Raw genomic sequence first — 19,652 nt, forward strand, 5'->3', positions numbered from 1 at the left:
GCAAAAAAGATGCCAAGCAGTAAAATATAATTTCATAGAAAAAAATGTTTAACATATAATTATTGCTGGCTGCATTTTTTTGATATTACACACCCTAATAAGCTTGACAAAACGACTTACTAAGGTGGCGGCACAATTTATTATTGGTATTAATATTATAACTGTTAAGCGTGGCAAAAGGCTTCAAAACTTTCACGTGCAAGCTCGTTTACCGGAGATGGCGCACGTCAATATTAGGGCAACTTATCTACAGGAAACAATAGACAAACAGCCATATCAAGAAATAAAACTGTTAAAGCGAAATTCCTATATTAGCCTAAATTCCGTACACGCACAAACACAAAAAATTCATAAAATAAATGTGTGACGCACTTTTTAGATGCGTTTCGGGCAACGGTATCGGCCCAAATATTTCCATCACCAGCGGAGTACGGTAACTTAAACAGTTACCCAAACACTTGGTCCACTGAGACAACTTTCATTGAAACAACTACATAAATAAATCATACGAAAACGTATGGCGTTAACACTAACCTTGTGCAGAGCAATAGAGGCCGGGAAATTATAAGAGTCTTGGACAACGTATTTAACAATTTTACCGGAAACAAAACAGCATGTCCTTTAAACAATGATTGTGTGATTAATTAAACTGCTCCAAAGGCTACACTAAAAATAACAAATCTAAACACAGTTAGTTCACTTCGTTAAACAGTATATGTACAAGTGACGGCTATTTTTGAATGCAGTAAGGTTAATTTTTTTTAAGAATTTACGTTTTACGTGTGTTAAACGGTGCACTGCTAGTGTTTGGTGTACTTTTATTTGTTAAAACGATATAACTTTTTATACTTTAAACTTTATAACTGGAGTGAAACGCTTACCATTCAAGCGAATCAGCTTTAGCAATACGCATCTATGATCACGATAAACCAAACCAAAGTGATTAAGTCACAAAAGTTAACCTCGTTAGTTGAAAGCATGCAAAAACTTCTACGAATGAGACGTACAACATTACGAGGAAAAAACATTTCTCACAACATCAGATAATGGTTTAAGATTTGTTGCATTGTGTTATCCTTCGAATATTCGACATGGCCTCTAATTCAATGCACAAGTTAATTATCAATCAAATAGAAGATACGCCGTGGTTATAGCATTCGCCTAGGCCGTCGATGGAACTGCCCATATATACATCAGCCCCTATCATAAACAACACAAATATGTACAGAAAAATATTGGAAAAACACGCCAGGGATGGGTGTCTAATACTACGTATAATTTATTCAACCAATAAAGACGCAAGCCCGGGCCCTGGCTAGCTGCCAAAACACGACTATAAGCAAATTATGAAAAATATTTTTCGAGTGCCAAAAATTTGGACTAGACGGTTATAAAGGCTGAGGTTTACAGCACCAACTACATCGTGACCTTAATTGGTCAAACCTGCCAACATTGAGGTCAGTGAAACATCGCCGCTATTACTATTACTTTCTACGAAAGGTCCATGTCGATTAAAATGTCATTACTAAATCAATATAAAAAGTACAGCTAGCTGTCGCCAAATGAAAATTAAATATAATCAAAAATCCAAAGACACACTAATTTCAAACTTAAAAAATGTAACATATAGATTGCAGTTGTTTATATAGTGTCAAAATAAATACAATGATTAATCATATTGTGGTTTACTGCTGCATAAGGCAACACAGATTCCAAAAATTAAAAGAAAACGAAATGTAATTGCAGGCGTTTAATCTCACTCCGTGTTACAACAACAAACTAATAGGAAACATCCAAAATCAGACCTTGGCCCTAGCAGTTAATTGTAAACCACAGTTGTATTCGTAAATCGGTTAATAGTTGGCATATTCCGCACAAAAACAATACAATAAGTTTACGAAAGAAAAGTTATATGTATGAGCAGTAGCAGAAGAGTAAAATCGGCGAGACGCGGAAGTCATGTGATTCTTCAGTTTTAGGTTGACTCGGTGACTGTTGAACTTGAGATTTGTGTTAGGCGATAGTAACCGCCACCGCTGCCAGCTACAGGGATAACTAGTTTAAAATGACACCTGCAGATGAACAACAATGTTGATATAAAAATACATTGAACAGAAGGTAGTTAAACGTAAACAGTGCCTAGCTTTATTGAATAACTATACATAAATATTTTAATGGTTATTTTATTACTTAAACAAAATACATTTACAGTAAGGCGGCAACTAACGATGACATACACAAAATAAATAAACTTCATCGTCACAAGGAAACGTCGGTAGCCATAAATTTAACGCATTAAAAGATGTCCAATGGTTAAACGTTTGAAATTTTTTTGAAAATTTTAACATTTATAGTCGTTACTTGACCGTGCATATTTAAAAAAAGAATTAACATGGTTGTATCAAGTAAATATCACGAAATATATTTAATCTATTACACAGTGCAGATGCCGCCCACGTTTCCTTTAAAATTGTTCAACTGAAGAGCGAGAGGCGTATTCGACAAGAAAATAAACACATAGAATCACTCATGCGTTTTGCCCAGCCGCCGATGTTACGTCATCGCATCACACGTCATAGAGATGTGGCGCGCGATTGATTGATGTTCGCGTTTTCGCGCACATGCAGGAAACGGCCCACCACGACTGGCGCGCGCGCACACACGCTTAGGCGTGCGGCTGCTGGCCCAGGCAGGAGTTGTGGCGGGCGCACGGACTCGCATAATCAGGAAGTATGCGCTTTGGGCAAAGGCCATACACACGCCGATAGAGTTTCGGAAACTTACGCCTCAGATTGACAAGCCCTGTAAGTTGGTACTGCACTAAATGCCTTTCGGCGTGTAATTAACCCATCGCTTAACCCGTACAGCAGTAGGTCTGGCTAATACCCGTTGCTAAGGAGCCAACTCTAATCGATCTACCGGAAAAGGCTATGAGTGAGCGTCTCTAAATACACCTTTCAGCACCTTCTGTAGAAATTTACATGTTCTTATACCGGAAGAACGTGACGCACTTGGAACTAAAGTTCGATTGCGCTTACAGAGACTAGAAGGTGCCGGCTACATAATTGGACATAGGAAAACCAACGTTGTAATTTGAACTTAGGCGTTTTATATTGCAATCTTAATTCTGGCAGAAAATTTTATTTTCGGTGATGATAATTATTATTACTTTTAAATAGGCGACTGAACTTGGTTATGTTATTCCAAAATGGTCTGGTGATGTTTAGTATCTAGTCACGTGAAAATGGCAACTTTCCACGAATGTACAGGCAGCTTTAACGCGACTATAGCCATATATAACAGACATGATTCTGGATTGGATTTTGTGAACATACTGAGAGCGAATCAGTAGCAGTCTGGTTGAAAACGTCACGATTGCGACACAATTTACAGTGGAAGAATCAAATAGGTCGTGACACGCCCTGCTGCGAGCTACTGAACATTCAAGCCAAATTTGGATTTTGTTGAAGTTTTTTATAAGCAATTTACGAGCTTTTGCTTTCAGGGTTTGGGTGCATACCTGCATGGTCATAAAAGTAACGCAGATTTTTCAAATCCAATTTTAACATTAACAAGTTTGATCAAAGTAAATCAAGCAGCCATGCCAATGAGGTCGAATAAATGCAAGCAAGATTGTGCGCGTCAAAATTGTTTGGTTACACGAAAGAAAAAAAAAACAGAATTATGTAGATCAACATTGCTTTACTAGTGGTACTACATATCACTTTAGAAGCGTCATACATGTTTAGTTTAGGAAATTAGGGCATGCATTTTTAATATAAGCAGTGATTGTTCGCGTTGTAAATCAAGGTATTTGTCAGCACAATTTTAAGACTGTAAAAATCACAAGTACCTCTTCCCTTTACCATTTAAAATAAGGAAAAAAAGGTGCACAACAGTGGTGGAGCGCAACGCCCTTGTGCATGAGCGACGTCAAGACCAGTTGAAGGTCATGAGCATTCGTAAAAAGCCAATCAAACCACATACAAACTTTGTTTACAAAATATTAGGCCTGGAGAAAATATACGACATTTTAAGTCAGTTTGACAATAACGGTTTAAGTCCACCACTGCTTGTAGGGTTGAATCACCACTTGCTACAACTTAAGTTTAAAAAGAGTTGATCAACAACATATGACAAGTTGTGGTTACTAGCCGTTATGTTGATTGTTTTGAATTCAGCACAATCTTGCTCGCAACTGAGTATAATATGGACAACTTAATACAAACATAAAATGATGCTATGACACTGTGGTAGCCAGTGTTAGTTCTGCCTCCGAATCAATAAACAAAATAGTGACACGTTATATTATTAGTTAAAATCATACTTCGCAATTAACGGCTCATTTCGAAACAGGACAACCACTATGTCTAGATAAAGTCCACCGCTTCCGGAGTTTTGTTTACGCAATAATCAAGTCTGACATTACTCTACCAGGGATGCAGTGGCACTTGACAAAATGAAAACACCTACAACTACAGTCGAAGATATGTTTTTAAAGCGGGGTTATTAATAAAGCAAACCGCAATGGCGCTTGGGTTAGCATTGACCACGAAGAGATTGCCAACGATGGCTGCAGTTGTGTTAATCGTGGGAAAAAGAGGGAGGTGAGTCATTGACGGTAGGCAGAACTAGCGCTGTACTGCACACGCATCAGTGTCAGACGTGCACCACTTACCACGCTACATGGGGACGAAATTAATAGGGCTAAATGGATTGTGTCTTAGAGTATGGAGCAGCAGGGTCCCGGGTCTGGCTTGTCCGGAGGATTTCTAGTGTTGATCTGTTTGACTAACTCGAAGAAAACCTGTTAATTGTTGCGTGGTTAATGAAAATATCCAAACGACGTTCGACATTCGCGTATATGAGTGCGTTGGAATGAGTGAGGATGGATGACTAGACAACCGGGGCAGGGCACACCTGGACATTGCATTCTGACTCGCACTGCAATGTCTCTACACTTACCAAGCTGATTTGGTAGAAAGGGAGAAAATATCATTTAAGTTACAAGAGGGTGCAGCCAGAGTTCTTCTTTTTCTTCTTCTTAGGCTCGGGAGTTTTTTTATTGATTTGCTTGACAAGGTCGAAAAATATCTATGTACCATCAAAAAGAAACTCACGTTACAGAGACGTTAACTATGTAACAAATTACTTGAGCTAAAAATGAAAAAAAAAACGAAAAAATATTTATAAACAAGATATATAATGACTTCAAATTGAAGCAAACATTACTTAAATTTGTCTCAAACATTATTTAGTTTTGTCCTAAATCAAAGTCATTGTTTAGGATATTAAGATAATAAATTACACCAAAAAGGCATCTTCAGCCTTTTGATTTAAGTTAAAAAAATAGACAAAAAGTTACATTTTAAGTTCAACAACTTACATTTTCAACATTGATTTTAGATTTTGCAGAAGTTTCCAGAAACGAACTAAAAGTAAAACAAAGAATATTAAAAAATGAATGAAAAATAGAATAAATTTATTAAGAAATATTTTAAATATCAAAACTTACATAACAGAAAAAATGTATGCTCGTTCCCATTGTAGAAATACAAATTATGCTTCCTTTATTTAATTTACATTAAACTAAAAATATGTTATATGTCGCTTCCTCGAAAATTATTCTTAAATTGGTATTTCAGGTGCACCAGTTGGGTCATAAAAGTGCATAACATAGGATTTTGACATTGAAAAATATATGTTCCCATTTTTCATAAAAGAGAAGTAAACAACAGATATATGATTCTATCAAACTAAAAACTGTAAACTTATAAAAAAGATGGAATGTCAGGTTTTTTCTTTATTTTTACAATTAGTTTTATTTATTTAAATATAGATTAAATTGTTAAAAACTGTGGCATCAAAAATAAAGAAAGTTGACTTGAAAGGAAACATTCAAATGACATTATACAACATCCTCCTACCAGCGCCATTCTTTAGCCAGTTGATCACCTTGCTCTCGAGTCACGATTCTTTCATCCTCTAAATCACATTTGTTTCCAACCAGTATCATGGGTACCTATCGAAGACAATTTAAATAGTTTATTATATACTGATTTATTGTGATTGCTGCCACTTACACAAATACACAAGCTATACAACTTATTGTGCCTACTATAAAATTGTTCTTCCGGCAAACAAATTTTACAACTTTGAAGTTTTACAATTAAAGCAATGCCCCCCTTCAAACCATTTGAAATTTACGTTCAAACCGATGGCTATATTTAAGTGTAGTTTTGCTCTGAAGTAAACATTTTAAAGCCGAATAGAAAAAGTTATAGAAAGATGAGTAACACCTACATCCTCTGTTTCATTGAATTTTTATTTTAAATAATGTAATAGAAAGCACAATGTGTTAATTGAAGTCCTTAAAATTAATAGGATGGTTAAGCCATAACAATTGTGCAACCAGGTTTCCAGAAGATTTTAATTGAAAACTGTAGGATAAAAGTTGCTCGCCCAGATGTAACATGTTAAAATCACTTTAGCAGGTTTTCAACACTAAGTCATGATGTATTTTAGTTTTTTCACAAAAATGGCCAATCATGCACTGTAGGCTATATTTTAATTGAATGTTATCGCTCTTATGTGATTGTGATTATGTGATAAAAAATGTATACAAAAAGTTTATCTTACATATATTAAGCGAACTGGGTCTGTCTAAAACAGGTTCTAACAAGTTAGAAATAAGTCTCGACCATGTTCTGCAGCTTTAATTGAACAAAAGCCTTGAACTACCTATTATCCCACATGGAACTGAATTCAACAAAAAAAAATATTTTAGAGCACTAATTGTTTTATACTGCACACACACACCTGACAACCACACTATCTCAACATGCACACAAAGAAACTTGTGTGAATAAGGTTAAATCACCAGAGCAAACCATTTTTTTTCTTTGTAAACAAATGTCCTTTGGGTTGTATGTTAACATTAGGCTATTCTCCCAGCATACTAAGTACATACTAAATTTAAACCTCTTAATGTAAAGTCCTGCATATATATAAATAGATGCATTAAAAATCCTATATATATAATATATAATATGACATATTGTAAAACATAGTTTGGATTAAATATTTAACCCAGGGTTTTATTCGTCGTTATTTTAGACCGTTACAGACCTATTTTTAGACCTAAAAATTTTGACCAATAAAATAAAAATTTTGATCTATTAGAATTACATTAATTTAAACAACGCATTTTTCATGAAGTACATGCCTTAAAACAAAAACCAGTTATTCTGGGGGGTAAAAATAGAAATACAAGTCGCTTATTATTTTTAAAAAATTGAGTAAACAGTTTAGTTGAAATACAAGTAAAAACAATCGCAAAAAATTAACAAAACCTAGAATAACGCCAATATGGGAAATGGGATAATTGCAAATTACCAACCTATACCGTGTATATAGCTCTAAAAAAGATACAGATATGTATAATACGCTGTTGGGTGTATTTAAAACTTATTTTCGATAAAATTGTAAGCAAACGGTTAATTTTGGAGACAATTTTTGTGTTTTTCGTAAACGATTTTGACTTGAAATATTTTGACTTAACATACAAATTCTGACAAAATTTTCACTTTTTTGCCAAGTTAAAAAATAATTGCCCTACTAATCACTATTCTTCAAAAACTAAATAGAAAGTTAAGCAGAGCCAAAATTTGTAATATAAACAGAAAGGTTTCACAATAGAAAGTGTTACATACAGTAGACAATCTTCACCCTTCCTTGTAACTTATTGTGAAAATGTTGTTTTTTATTTAAGTTAAGTTTAACAAAACCCTTACCTCATCAGTGTCCTTGACTCGCAAAATTTGTTCTCTAAGATCAGATAGATCATTAAACGATGCCTGCGATGTAATGCTGTAAACCAGCACAAAACCTTGACCATTCTTCATGTACAAGTCCCTCATAGCAGTAAATTGTTCCTTTATAATTGGAAAACTTTTGTAAGCTGTTTACAAAGTATTCTTACAAAACTTGCAATACATGAGGAATCGTAAATTAGTGCATTAGTCTTCTCTCAACTATTCAATTTTTATAGGTTATATATTTACTTAATACCTGTTTATGACGGTAGTTAAAATTAAATAAAGACTGCATACAAACCAATGACTTTTAACACAAAAATATAACACAATAACAGACAAAATAGCTGCTTAACAACTTGTTTGTTATTCAGAAAAATTGGCATATTTATTGGCTAAAAGCTTGTTTACAAAAAACAGCAGTTATTCTCAGAACGGTTGTGTTGCTTATAAGCACAATTTATCCTGTTAAAAGTTAGTATACCACTGAATGATATTAAATCTTACAAATACAAAAAGTAAGTTGCTAAAAAGTATTAGTTTTTATATCACCAGCAGTTTTTAATAAAATGGATAACAGAATATGTTGTAATCTGATTTTTAAACTAAAATTAAATTGAAAATTTTTCTATCCACTTACAGTTCCTGCTGTATCCAAAATCTCCAACATGCATTGCTGATTTTCTGCCTCTACTTGCTACATGAATAAAAGATAAATAATTTTACATATGTACATCAGCAATATGTATCAATTAAGATATTTTAAGCATTATTTTTTTTAAATCACTGTGAACAATTTACTGGGGTCTTATTGCAATGGATGCCATTGCCTGTGTAAAAAACATTTAATAACATTAACAGATTAGTTGGACAGCAACAATTTTAAAAATAGACCAACTTTAAAAGTGTATTACCTTTCTGTAGCTATCTTCTATGGTAGGGTCATACTTTTCAACAAAAATACCTTGCACAAATTGCACAGTCTGGAACAAAGTTTTTATTTTGAATGGATTGCAAAAACAGTAATTTAATTTAAATTATTATATATTATGACTTTTAAGTTTAGGTCCTAAATGATTAACAAGAAAAAAACACCACATTAAATACACACATACCAAGGCACTTTTTCCCACACCCCCAGAGCCAAGTACAACCAGCTTGTACTCTCTCATTGCAAAGGTTTTTAAAGATTGAGAGTATCTGAAAAAAAACAATGCATAAAAATAAATAAGCTTTGATTTGGCATTCATTACAATATTTAAGGCGTTTTAATGCTGCTATTAAAAGTTAAAATTGTCAAATTACAAAGATGTTGGGCCCAAAAAGACAAAACAAAATATATAGTCTTAAAACAGTATATAATACCAAAACATATTATTAATGTTGTATTGAATATTTTAGCATAAGTATATGATTTTAATTTTTTAAGATTATACAATAGACCGACCAGTCAGTGCTCCGCAAATTGTGTGCCAAAGGCACATCTTAATAATTAGTTGAATTAACACAAAACATCTACCCCAAGTAAATGATCTTGATTGTATGTAATAATCCGAATGTGTAACTTTAAGAACGTTTTTTAACAAAAAAACTTTTAAAACATATATTATGTCCACTAGTTGCAAGTCTTAAATATCAAAATGTTTTTCAAATTACTCAACTACCAGGAGATTAGTGTGAACAAACTAAAAAAAAATAATTGATAATCTTAATACAATACTAAAGCAAAAAGGAAAGCTAGCTATATACTTGAGTATTGAGTAGTATCATTAGAAATTTTTTAACAGTTTTGCACTTATCATTGGTTTGCATTGTATAACTTTAACTTGGCTGCTGAAAATTTTTTAAATGCTATTTCAAAGCCCCAAATGTACTCTGAATCAGAGTCTCAGTTTGTGCGGCAAGTAAAAATAGGTTGCGGAGCAATGCTCTAATCCTTTACTAAAAGCACACAAATAGTTAGTTTCCACAAACGCTTTTAAAGAGTTTGTTTTCAAAAAAGCTTTGGGATTTTTACCCAACCACTGGGTTAGACCACCTTGAAAATTAATTTACAAATTGTCACAAAGCATAATTTGCAATCATTTGAATGAGGGTAAATTAAAGTAGACTAAAAAAGTTACACCCTTTTTTACAGCTCTGTTTTAATTCAACTTACGTAAATTAGGGCTACTAAACCAGGGTGGTCCAACTTCTTTCCATCGCGGGCCAAAAACAAGGTTTATTTTATCTTGCGAGACAATGTTTTTAAATTGCGATTTTGAGGCTTATTGCTGGCAAATTATACATAGTCTATGGCGTATATACTAACTTTATGGAATGTATACCTTTGTACAGTTAGGGTAGTTATGAAATAATTTCAACACCAAAAAATTAAAAAAACAAAAATTGAAGTGATATTGCTAGATTGAAGCAAAGCTGACTATCAGTTCACGGGCCCAAAAAGCTGGACTTGCGGGCCAACTTTGGCCCGCGGGCCTGCAGTTGGACCACGCTGTACTAAACAATTGAGGATAAAAATACCATCTTCAATAAGTGGTTTATCTTTATAGGTAAAAGGTATTTAGATCTAGTCATTGAATTAGGATAATATGGCCCCAAAATTAAATATACCAAAAATAAATTTTTAGTAGGAGGATTAATGATAATAACAAACAAAGTACAAAACTATGCGCTGGTCTAGAATTCTACCACTGCGTTGAATCAAATTAAAGCAACGCACAATACCGGGTTAGGGCGTCGGTTAGTTTTTGGGTGAGGGTGGTTCAAGAATTATTATATTTATCATTTATTAATATTGCTTAACCTACCCAAACTCAAACGATGAACAAAATATAAATGCTCGTTGTGATAGGATTCTAGACCAGCGCCGAAAACTATTACTTACAAGTTTCTCTTAAGACTTAGGGTTCCAGCCTTTTGTAACTGATGAATGTAAATCCCAATAGGTTTATTCCAAATAAATAAATATGTACTACAGTATTCTACAACAGATTAAGAGATTACTTACCAAAAAAATGTTAAATGCAATAATTGTTTCTTTTGTTTTTTTACAATTTATTTTAGTTTATATTAAAAACACATATTTTGAGCAGTGGTTTTAACTATGTGCTACTGTGCATCAAATGCATTAACAAGAAAAAACTCCCGACAAAAAGATAAGACTAAAAAGGATACACCATGGTTCTAAAACAATTTAAAATTTACATTTTTGCTGAAACTTTTGAAAAGGCTATTTCATTCATAAAATAACTTCCTGTGGTAAGCACAATTTTCTATAAATGGATTTTACTAAAGGCTTGAAGAACAATATGAATGACCTCTTGTTATATTACTCCAAGCTGTAAAAAAATGTTTGCAAACCCTCTTTCTCATGCATAGTTTTTCTAAAGATTTTAGCTTAAAATATTTTTTTTACAACATTAAAAGTGAAATTATTTTACTATTCATGAGTAAGGTTTATTTTGTAATTCCTTAAACAGCGTGTTGCTCTTTATTCAACTTTTTCTATAGCTATAATGATGTCATTTTTTGGGTTAATTGAAAAAATCATTTTTACAAATCTAGATTTATTATTCTTGTAAGGTTGCACTGTATTTTTTACCAAAACACAAAATTAGTTTATCATATACTTGTATATGACTCTTAGAAGTTATCAAACTACAGATCAGGTTCAATTCTTTCCACCCGTTGGGCCCGAGCAAAAATAAAATTAGTAATAGTTCATTAACAAAAGACAAATACCAAACTACGTGCATAACAATATACTCATCTTGACTACGTACTAACTTACAACGATTTCAGAAACTGTCCGAAAGTAGCACAAAAACAGTACTTGGTAAGTATTTGGTGCACTAATATTTGGGATAAAAGCAACGTAACAAATCGCGGATTAGTGGATCGTCAAGCGTTACAACCCAGTCCATAAACGGGTGAGGCCGATTATTCGTTACGCATCACTGCCTAACAAACCATTTTTATACATCTTTGTTATAAGGTTTTTATGTGTAAAACTGTGTTTCTGGTCCGTGGAGACCAGTTTATTTAGAATAAATTCGGTTGCGGTTAATCCATTTTTAATTTTTGCTACTGCAATTATAAATGCAGGAATCTGTTATTTATAATTTAGCAGGTCGCTTTCTATGAGGAGATAATCAATTGCTTTGAATTGTCTCAGCATAAAGCACTTCATTTCTTTCAGGGAGGTGAATATATTGGAAAGCACTGGCCGTACACCGCAAAAGCGGATGTTGACAGTTGCGTAGCCAGTCTAACTTTTTTTTTTGGTGGGGTGGGGATTTGAACTTTTTCGTTTAGCTTTTACGGTCGTATTAACTGCCGTAACCCTCACAAATAACAATGCTAGCAAACCGTTTCGAGCAACAACTGTGTTAAAGCAGATACTCAAAAACCATTCAATGAGACTAAAACTGACTAAAAGTAATAAAACTATATTAATGTATAGCAAGGGTAATATTAACTACGTCGTTTGTGACGTGTAACAGTGCACGAAAATTAAAGATGTGGCATGCCTGTGATCGAGTGTTGTGGTACTGCTCATAAATGCTACAAAACAAATTATTAGGAGTAAAATATTTATAAATTTTAGGGGGGGCATGGCCCCTGTTAAAGCATCGTCGTTTGTTAAATTTTGGTTCGATTTAGTAACTCATGGACTATCGTTGTTTTTAGTTTTTATTCCAACGTTGACGTTTTTCCCTTTTCACCTTGTTTTTACTGACCTATTGTATTCGTTGTTATACTACTTTTACACCAAAGAAATGACCGTGACCCACTTGTTACAAATACAAATTTTGGTAGTTGAAGTTTAGCGAATTATATATTGTACAGTTTGTACTTTCGCAAAACATTTAACACTACCGGTACATGACAAATCAAACTCGGCAATATAGACGTTTATTGTTGTACAATTGAAATGTAGGTACAATCCAAAATTGCCACATTTTTATCACCGGCGTTCTTACTGCTTCTTGCATTCTCCTTCGTGAACGGCTTTTATCCAGAAACTGCAAGAAAAAAATAATAATTTTACACTTTAATTTTTATATGTGATACTGACAAGTATCAATTAATACTAATTATACTTATCACATATATATTTAGCTTAAGCTAAATGTGCAGTTTTTTGTGTGTCTCATACTCGTGTATAAAAAAATACAGAATGCTAAGAAAATATGGCTGTTTCACATGTAAATTACATAAATACCTATTATTTTTGTCCTTATTGGCGCTGCATAAGGTACACAGATTGGAGTATGTAGAATTGTCTGAACCGCATACTGGATCGTATATTTTGGTACAACCTCTTTTGGTTTTGAACCTATCACACGAAGTCTGCAATGAATTAGGGGAACTATTATAATGACAAATCTAGAATGATTGTTGTTTTTATGACACAAAAATAGGAAAATAAATATACCAGAACTTTGACCACGTAATATCAGTCACAACGGTCTTTAGGGCTTCAATTCATGTAATTTAAGCGAGCGAAACAACTCACTAGCTGAAACATCGATTTCAGAAGTCTTAATTGGGTACTGAAATTTATTAAAACGCACAAATACATTTATATTATTGAATATCGAAATTGATGGTTATAATATTATAGGGCGCATATATATATTTGACCTAAAAAATTAAATTTTACCTCAAATATATTTTTTGGCACATTTGACATGTTATAAATAAATTAGTTGTTAGTTAGAGCATATGCGAAATTCTGGTCTGATAATTATATTCTTCTCCAAAGTTTTGGCGAACTATTCAAGTTGCTTATACAGGATGAATGACGTCGAACACTCGAAGTACAATGCAACCACAAAGAAAAAAATGAAAAAAAGCGCGTGGGACAACACGATAAAAACACACACGTTCTATCGATAACAAGAAAGTACATTGCCATTAGATATTCGATTACGAGAACACGATGTATTTGCATTTTAACTACGGGTTAGCCAATGATAACAACTTGCCTCACTCTTATGAAAGATTATGAGAAAATACGGACTTGCGGTTTTAAGAGTACGCATTGACCAGTCTCGCCGCAGAATAACGCAATGCAACTCTAGTTCTGAGTACGTGTTGATTTTAATACGTACAGTTCTGAAACAACCTTTTAGTCATATAGACTAATTCACTTTACAATCGCTCGGTGACTGATTGTAAAAGGCGTTTAACATCAATTAGTTCCAAGTGCGATGAACGAAAGCATTCCATGGTAAGAAAAATGAAACTGGATTATGAACTTGTCGGATTCGTTCCGAAAGACCAAATCCTTGCTGTAGTCGAAAAAAGGATTCGACTGCAATCTACATACAATAATATCTGTGATGGGCGAACATGAAAATGGAGGCCCTGGAGGAAAAAGCCCTGACAACTTTGGCCACCCTAACAAGATTCTGGCAGCGTTATGTGGACGACATATTTGCCGTCATTGCTAAAACACAGGAGGAGCAATTTCTGTAACATCTCAACGAGGCACAACAAGCTATTTGATTTACCATGGAAATTTAACAAGCAACCTGCCTAAATTCTTTGATGTCCAAACCCCAGGACCAATGACAGTGTTTTGTGCTCAAACGTTTACCGCAAGCCAATAAATATATAGGATAGCAGCAGGTATCTCTATTTTCGCCCTAGCAGCAGGTATCTCTATTTTCGCCCTTCACCCTATTTATCAGAAGGTATGTGTCATGTCCACACTTAACGACCAAGCGCGACTGTGAAAGAAAATCTTGTTCAACGGATACCCTACTTAACTATTGATGATTCACGACTACCGAACGAAACCTTGTTCTAAGCAGGTCAGTTAAAAAATGTTTTGTGTCGCTTATGTACCGAAAATAACCAATGTATTACGGCGTGTATGTTGGAAGACTTCGGTATAGCGGTTTATGAGCTACACCTACCAATACTTACTGTACAACCAACATTATGAGCCATCATAAAGGTCCCATCAGTTCCTTTGACCAACGAGGGGTTGTGTACTCAACCCCCGTGCGGATGTCAGTTGGTGCACATCGGGGAAAATTGAAGGTCGTTTAAGACCGAAAAGAACACCAAAGGGATGTTGCCAACAACGACAAAAAAGTCACTTTTCAAAACAAGCGAATTGTGGAATATTTAAGGATAACACAACGAACATCAAAACAGATGTGATGCACTCACAAGCGTTCGTCATTTACCTTATAAAGGCGATTTGAATAGGTCGCCGAAAGGAAAACATGCTACTAGACAAGCAGAGCTATAAAAATGCATTTTAAAGTACATATAAACTGTTGCTACCAGGCATAGTAACAATAATAAAAAATAGCTCTTCTGGTAATTGCAATTCTTTATCAACATTTCGGCAACCTGCAAGTCGCCTTCGTCCGAGTGAATGACAACGAACGCTAGTACAATATAATACAAAGAATCACAATTACCAGAAGAGCTGTTTTTTAATTACTGTTCAGTACATTTATGTAATTTAGAGATACGCAATTGACTTAAGTAGCAATGATTTCATTTGGACTTATGTCATTTGGTCAAATAAAAAACAATTAGATGTTTTTATTAAATATTTTTTAAGAAAATTGTTTTATATTTCAATTAATGAGTTGACTGGGACTTGACTTGTTATTTTTTTGCAAAATACCCAACTTGAACTCAAGTTGTTTTGCAAATGACTTGACTGGGACTTCTAGGCTACGTGCCCGCGAAAAACGCACCAACAGTTTGGTTGACCCACAACAGCAAAACAGAAAATGATTTCAATAAACAAGCAGTGCCCAGCAAGGAGTCCGGCATGCTACGATGTTTTATCCACCTCGTTGCTCAATTTCCATTTCCTTAAAAGGGCACTTCATTACTTATGTGTTTAGCCTATACGCATCCGCAGCGATCTCTTCAAGAAGCCATGCGTTCAAGCAGCGGTCCCCGTTAGAACAGCTACATTAAACGTAAATCAACGAAAAAGGGACGTTAGTTACTGAGTGTCTCACCATAGAACAGTGGTCCTCACCCCCCCCCCCCCCCCCCTCCCATAATGAAAACAACATATTTCAGTTCAACTGGCTAGTAATCAAAATAGGACATGGGGGGCCGAGGGTCACGGTTGAGGAACGCTGCCATAGAACAACAAGCTGTTGTTATCAAATAACAGTCTAATGCGCATATAGTTTGGTCTAGTCCCGCTGATGGTGTGCAAATTCAGTACGGCTGGCAAAGTATTTAGTCCCGCGCATATTTCACTAATGCAAATCAAACTTTGTTATTAATAGTTTATTAACAAAATGTTGATCGGATGCAAAATAAACTGAATTTGGATAAAATTTCAAACAAACATTCCTATGAACAATCTATATATCCTAATTTAATTATTTCGTTACGCTTACTTGGTTTGGTATCTGTCAGACCAGTAAATTTCTACATTAACTTTTACCCCCGCCCACGTTTGCCAAATATTTCCTATAGCGTAACGTTGTAAACAAATGACGTTTAGAAAATAGAAAGATCAGATCCGCGGGTAAATGTTTAAAAAACGAAATCAAAATTAACATCTGTCTAGTTTCAGTTTAGGTAAAATTGTTTGAGTTAAATCACTTAACTCGACTTATGTATTTAAACAAATAACCTGACTCATTAGACAATTGTTTTCAAATGTTATAAAATTGGATTGTTTATTTTAATTTGTGCACAATAAATATTTGCTATACGTAATATTTTTTTTTTATTTTTTATCTAGTTTAAGTTAGCAAAAGTTGTAAGTTGTCAGGCGAAAGTTGTAAACGTTCTGTTTGAAGATGAAAAAAATGGCACATAACAAGACAAATGATTTTTTTAGAAAAGTTGGCATACCTTTATTTGCAGAAATAATATTTTATTTAGCACGGCGATGTTGATGAAACGATTACCCTTCAACCGGCTTAAACACACGATTAAGCAAATGAGTTTTGCGTTTACGCGAAAAAATGCTTCAACTTAAAAGTTGGCAAAAAATATAGTTTTTAGGGACATCACCTCGTGGTGTCACCTCTGACGCATGCTTGTTTCAACCCAAAAAAGATGGATAATAAAAAAATATTACTGATTGGAAGTTTAAAACACAAGCTTTCATAGCGTTTACTATAGGATAAACGCTACTATAGGATAATAATTAATGTTGTTTACTGCTGGAAAAATATTGTTGAGTTGAAGCTGAAACGTCGAATGAACTTACCTCAAATGCTGATACGTTGTCAGAACCTAAAATACATACAAAGTCTCATCAGGTCAAAGCTAATCGAAATGCTAACGCATAAAACAGTGATTCTCAAACTAAGTCATGGGGTACGTGCAATTTTAAATTTTATTAAATGACTGCTTAAGGCCGATTGGGCAGTACACCTTCTTTCGATTTAATTCCGTTTTATTCAAAACAAATCTGTTGACAGCTTATTTGAAACAGAAAGAAGTTCTTAAACGGTACTGATTCAAATATGAACAGTAATTTGGTGTTATAAACTTTTCTTGGTATTAATAATGGCATCCTTCATAAATTCAAGCTATAAAAAGGGTTCTACGAGGTGTGAATGTTGGGGTATCACTGTCGTAACACTAATTGTACGGTATGCAGACACCATTAAGTTTTCTGTATAATATTGGCGCAATGCGCTAATACGTTTTTTTGCAGCTGGGCAGTGGAAGTTTAAAAATCGTTTGTTTTTCTGAAAACATGTATCAATTACTATTCGTCTATTTTGTACAAAAATACCATTCTTTGAAAGGATGCACATTGTTAAGCAAACAGAATAAATAATGTAAAAATTACAACACGAGGTTTTAGAATTTTGGCCATATATTCTAACGTTGTTTGTGGCGTTTGTTACTAAGAATATTATTTTATTACACGTTTTTTACGAAGAATTTATATTTATTTTTATTATACTTTAGGCAACAAACTTTAATACCTGTAAAAATAAACAATGCTACACACAAGATCAACAGGGACTTCATCTTGATATAGCTTGATATTTTCTTTTCCAGTTATGATGTTAGTTAAACTAATGGTTTTTCTGATACTGTTTTATCATAAGAAGTAAAACATAAATCAGTGTGTAAACTAAATTGACTATATAAACGGGACTATAACGTGTTAAAAACAAACTTAGTTGGTGATTACTGCAGTATATCTGTTATTTAGACAAAACATTGTTCTGGTTTCTTTTCTATAGCTTTACAGTACTACCTATAATATAGTGGTATATTCCTGGCACAGAGACGCGTGAGAATAATTACAGGCTTCGCGTCAGTTTGCTTTGTGATGTCATTAACGTAACGTTTACTTAGTACAAGTTTGCAACATTGGTTTCGAGCCTTCGTCAACATCTTCGGGTCATTTTTTGTTAAATCACATTTATAGGTTTCATATTGACATATAAGCAGGGTTGCCATACCGGCATACCGTGCTTATTTCTAAGATTTGTGCTTATTTTTGGGTGCAGTGTCTTAGAAAACACTGATGTGCTTATTTTGAAGAAACGTTCTTATTTTAGAGTTGTGTGCTTAGTTTGTCTTATTTTAATTTCTAAAATTGTTTTTTATCAAGTAGGCTATTTCACTTCGTCGGAGAAGTGGAAAACTTCATTTATTTATATTTACCAATTTCTTTGACCCAGATTATAACATCGAGGTATTACATTCAGTGGTGGGATTCAAACTTTTTGTCAGCCGGTTCTATCACAAAAGGCGTATTTTTTAGCCGGTTTCTGTTACAAAAAGTAATAAAAGTGTATGATAGAAACAACAAATATAAAAAAGTCAAGTAAAATAAAACTAAATTATTAAACTATCTGGTTTTCACAATTAAAATTAGCCTGTACAACATGTTAAAAATGTTGCGAACCGGCTGAATCCCATCACTGCTTACAGCCACACTAAAAAGCAGCAGTGGTCTTATGACGCAAAAAATTCAATTTTCAGACAAACAATCACAAAAGGAAAACTTACAATTATAAAAATTACCACAATCTATGACTATTACGTGCGAAATCGGTGTATTAGATAAAAGGCAAAAATCCATTGACAGTAACCAGTAATGCCAACCGGTTCGCTGATCTCATAAAATTTCGTGAGACGGTTCTGTAGAACCGATGCGAACCGGCTGAATCCCACCACTGATTACATTCCTAATAGCAATTGTTGTAATTTTTTTTCCAAAGTGCATTGCAGCCACAGTGGCGTAACCAGCCGAAAATTTTTGGGGGGGGGCCAAAAAGTTGGAATTTTTTGTTTAGCTTTTGTCATTGTATTAACTGCCGTAACGAACACAAATAACAATGCTAGCAAACCGTTTCGAGCAGCAACTGACTGAGTGTTAACGCAATACTAAAAAACAGTCAAAGAGGAAAAACTGTCTAAAAGTAGTAAAAGTACATTAATGTATAGAAAATGTTATATTAACTACATCGTTTTGTGACGTAACAATGCATGACAATTACAGTATGGCATGCCTGTGATCAAATGTGGTGGTACTGCGCATAAATGCTACAAAACAAATTATTAAGAGTAAAATATTTATAAATTTTTGGGGGGGCCATGGCCCCTCAGCTCCCCCCCCCCTGGCTACGCCTATGTGCAGCCATCAAAGTAAACTTTTGGAATGACGTGAGGACTGACGTTTTAGGTTTAGACACACATGGGTCAGTACAGAAAAATAATATTAAGGGAGTGAGTTAGCATAAGCTCGTTTTTTGTGATAAACATGAAAATGAATTTCCTAATATCAAACGAAGTCGAAAGAACAATAGCTACGATCATTGCTGTTATTGTGAATTGTGAAATCAACTTAGAGGATAA

General features: G+C 34.1%; 1 protein-coding gene across 2 annotated transcripts; it reads right to left on the bottom strand.

Moving 5' to 3' along the window:
* Positions 1–120: 120 nt before the first annotated feature.
* Positions 121–10,889, bottom strand: LOC146164171 (ras-related protein Rap-1b-like). 2 transcript variants are annotated; one of them, XM_083382659.1, is made up of 9 exons: positions 10,702–10,889; positions 8,930–9,014; positions 8,729–8,797; positions 8,455–8,511; positions 7,794–7,934; positions 5,928–6,022; positions 5,387–5,432; positions 4,679–4,807; positions 121–2,072 (listed from the first exon to the last, which is right to left on the bottom strand). In XM_083382659.1, exons 2-8 carry the CDS (start codon positions 8,984–8,986, stop codon positions 4,724–4,726), a joined length of 549 nt encoding a protein of 182 aa, XP_083238785.1. In that variant the 5' UTR covers positions 8,987–9,014; positions 10,702–10,889; the 3' UTR covers positions 121–2,072; positions 4,679–4,723. The 2 variants fall into 2 exon arrangements, with proteins under 2 accessions (XP_083238785.1, XP_083238784.1); XM_083382658.1 differs by lacking the exon at positions 4,679–4,807 and adding an exon at positions 4,966–5,094 and having other exon boundaries at positions 10,702–10,855.
* Between the last annotated feature and the right edge of the window lie 8,763 nt (positions 10,890–19,652).

The sequence above is a fragment of the Ascidiella aspersa genome, chromosome 2, assembly GCF_963924565.1.
Source record: "Ascidiella aspersa chromosome 2, kaAscAspe10.2, whole genome shotgun sequence".
NCBI lineage: Eukaryota > Metazoa > Chordata > Ascidiacea > Phlebobranchia > Ascidiidae > Ascidiella > Ascidiella aspersa.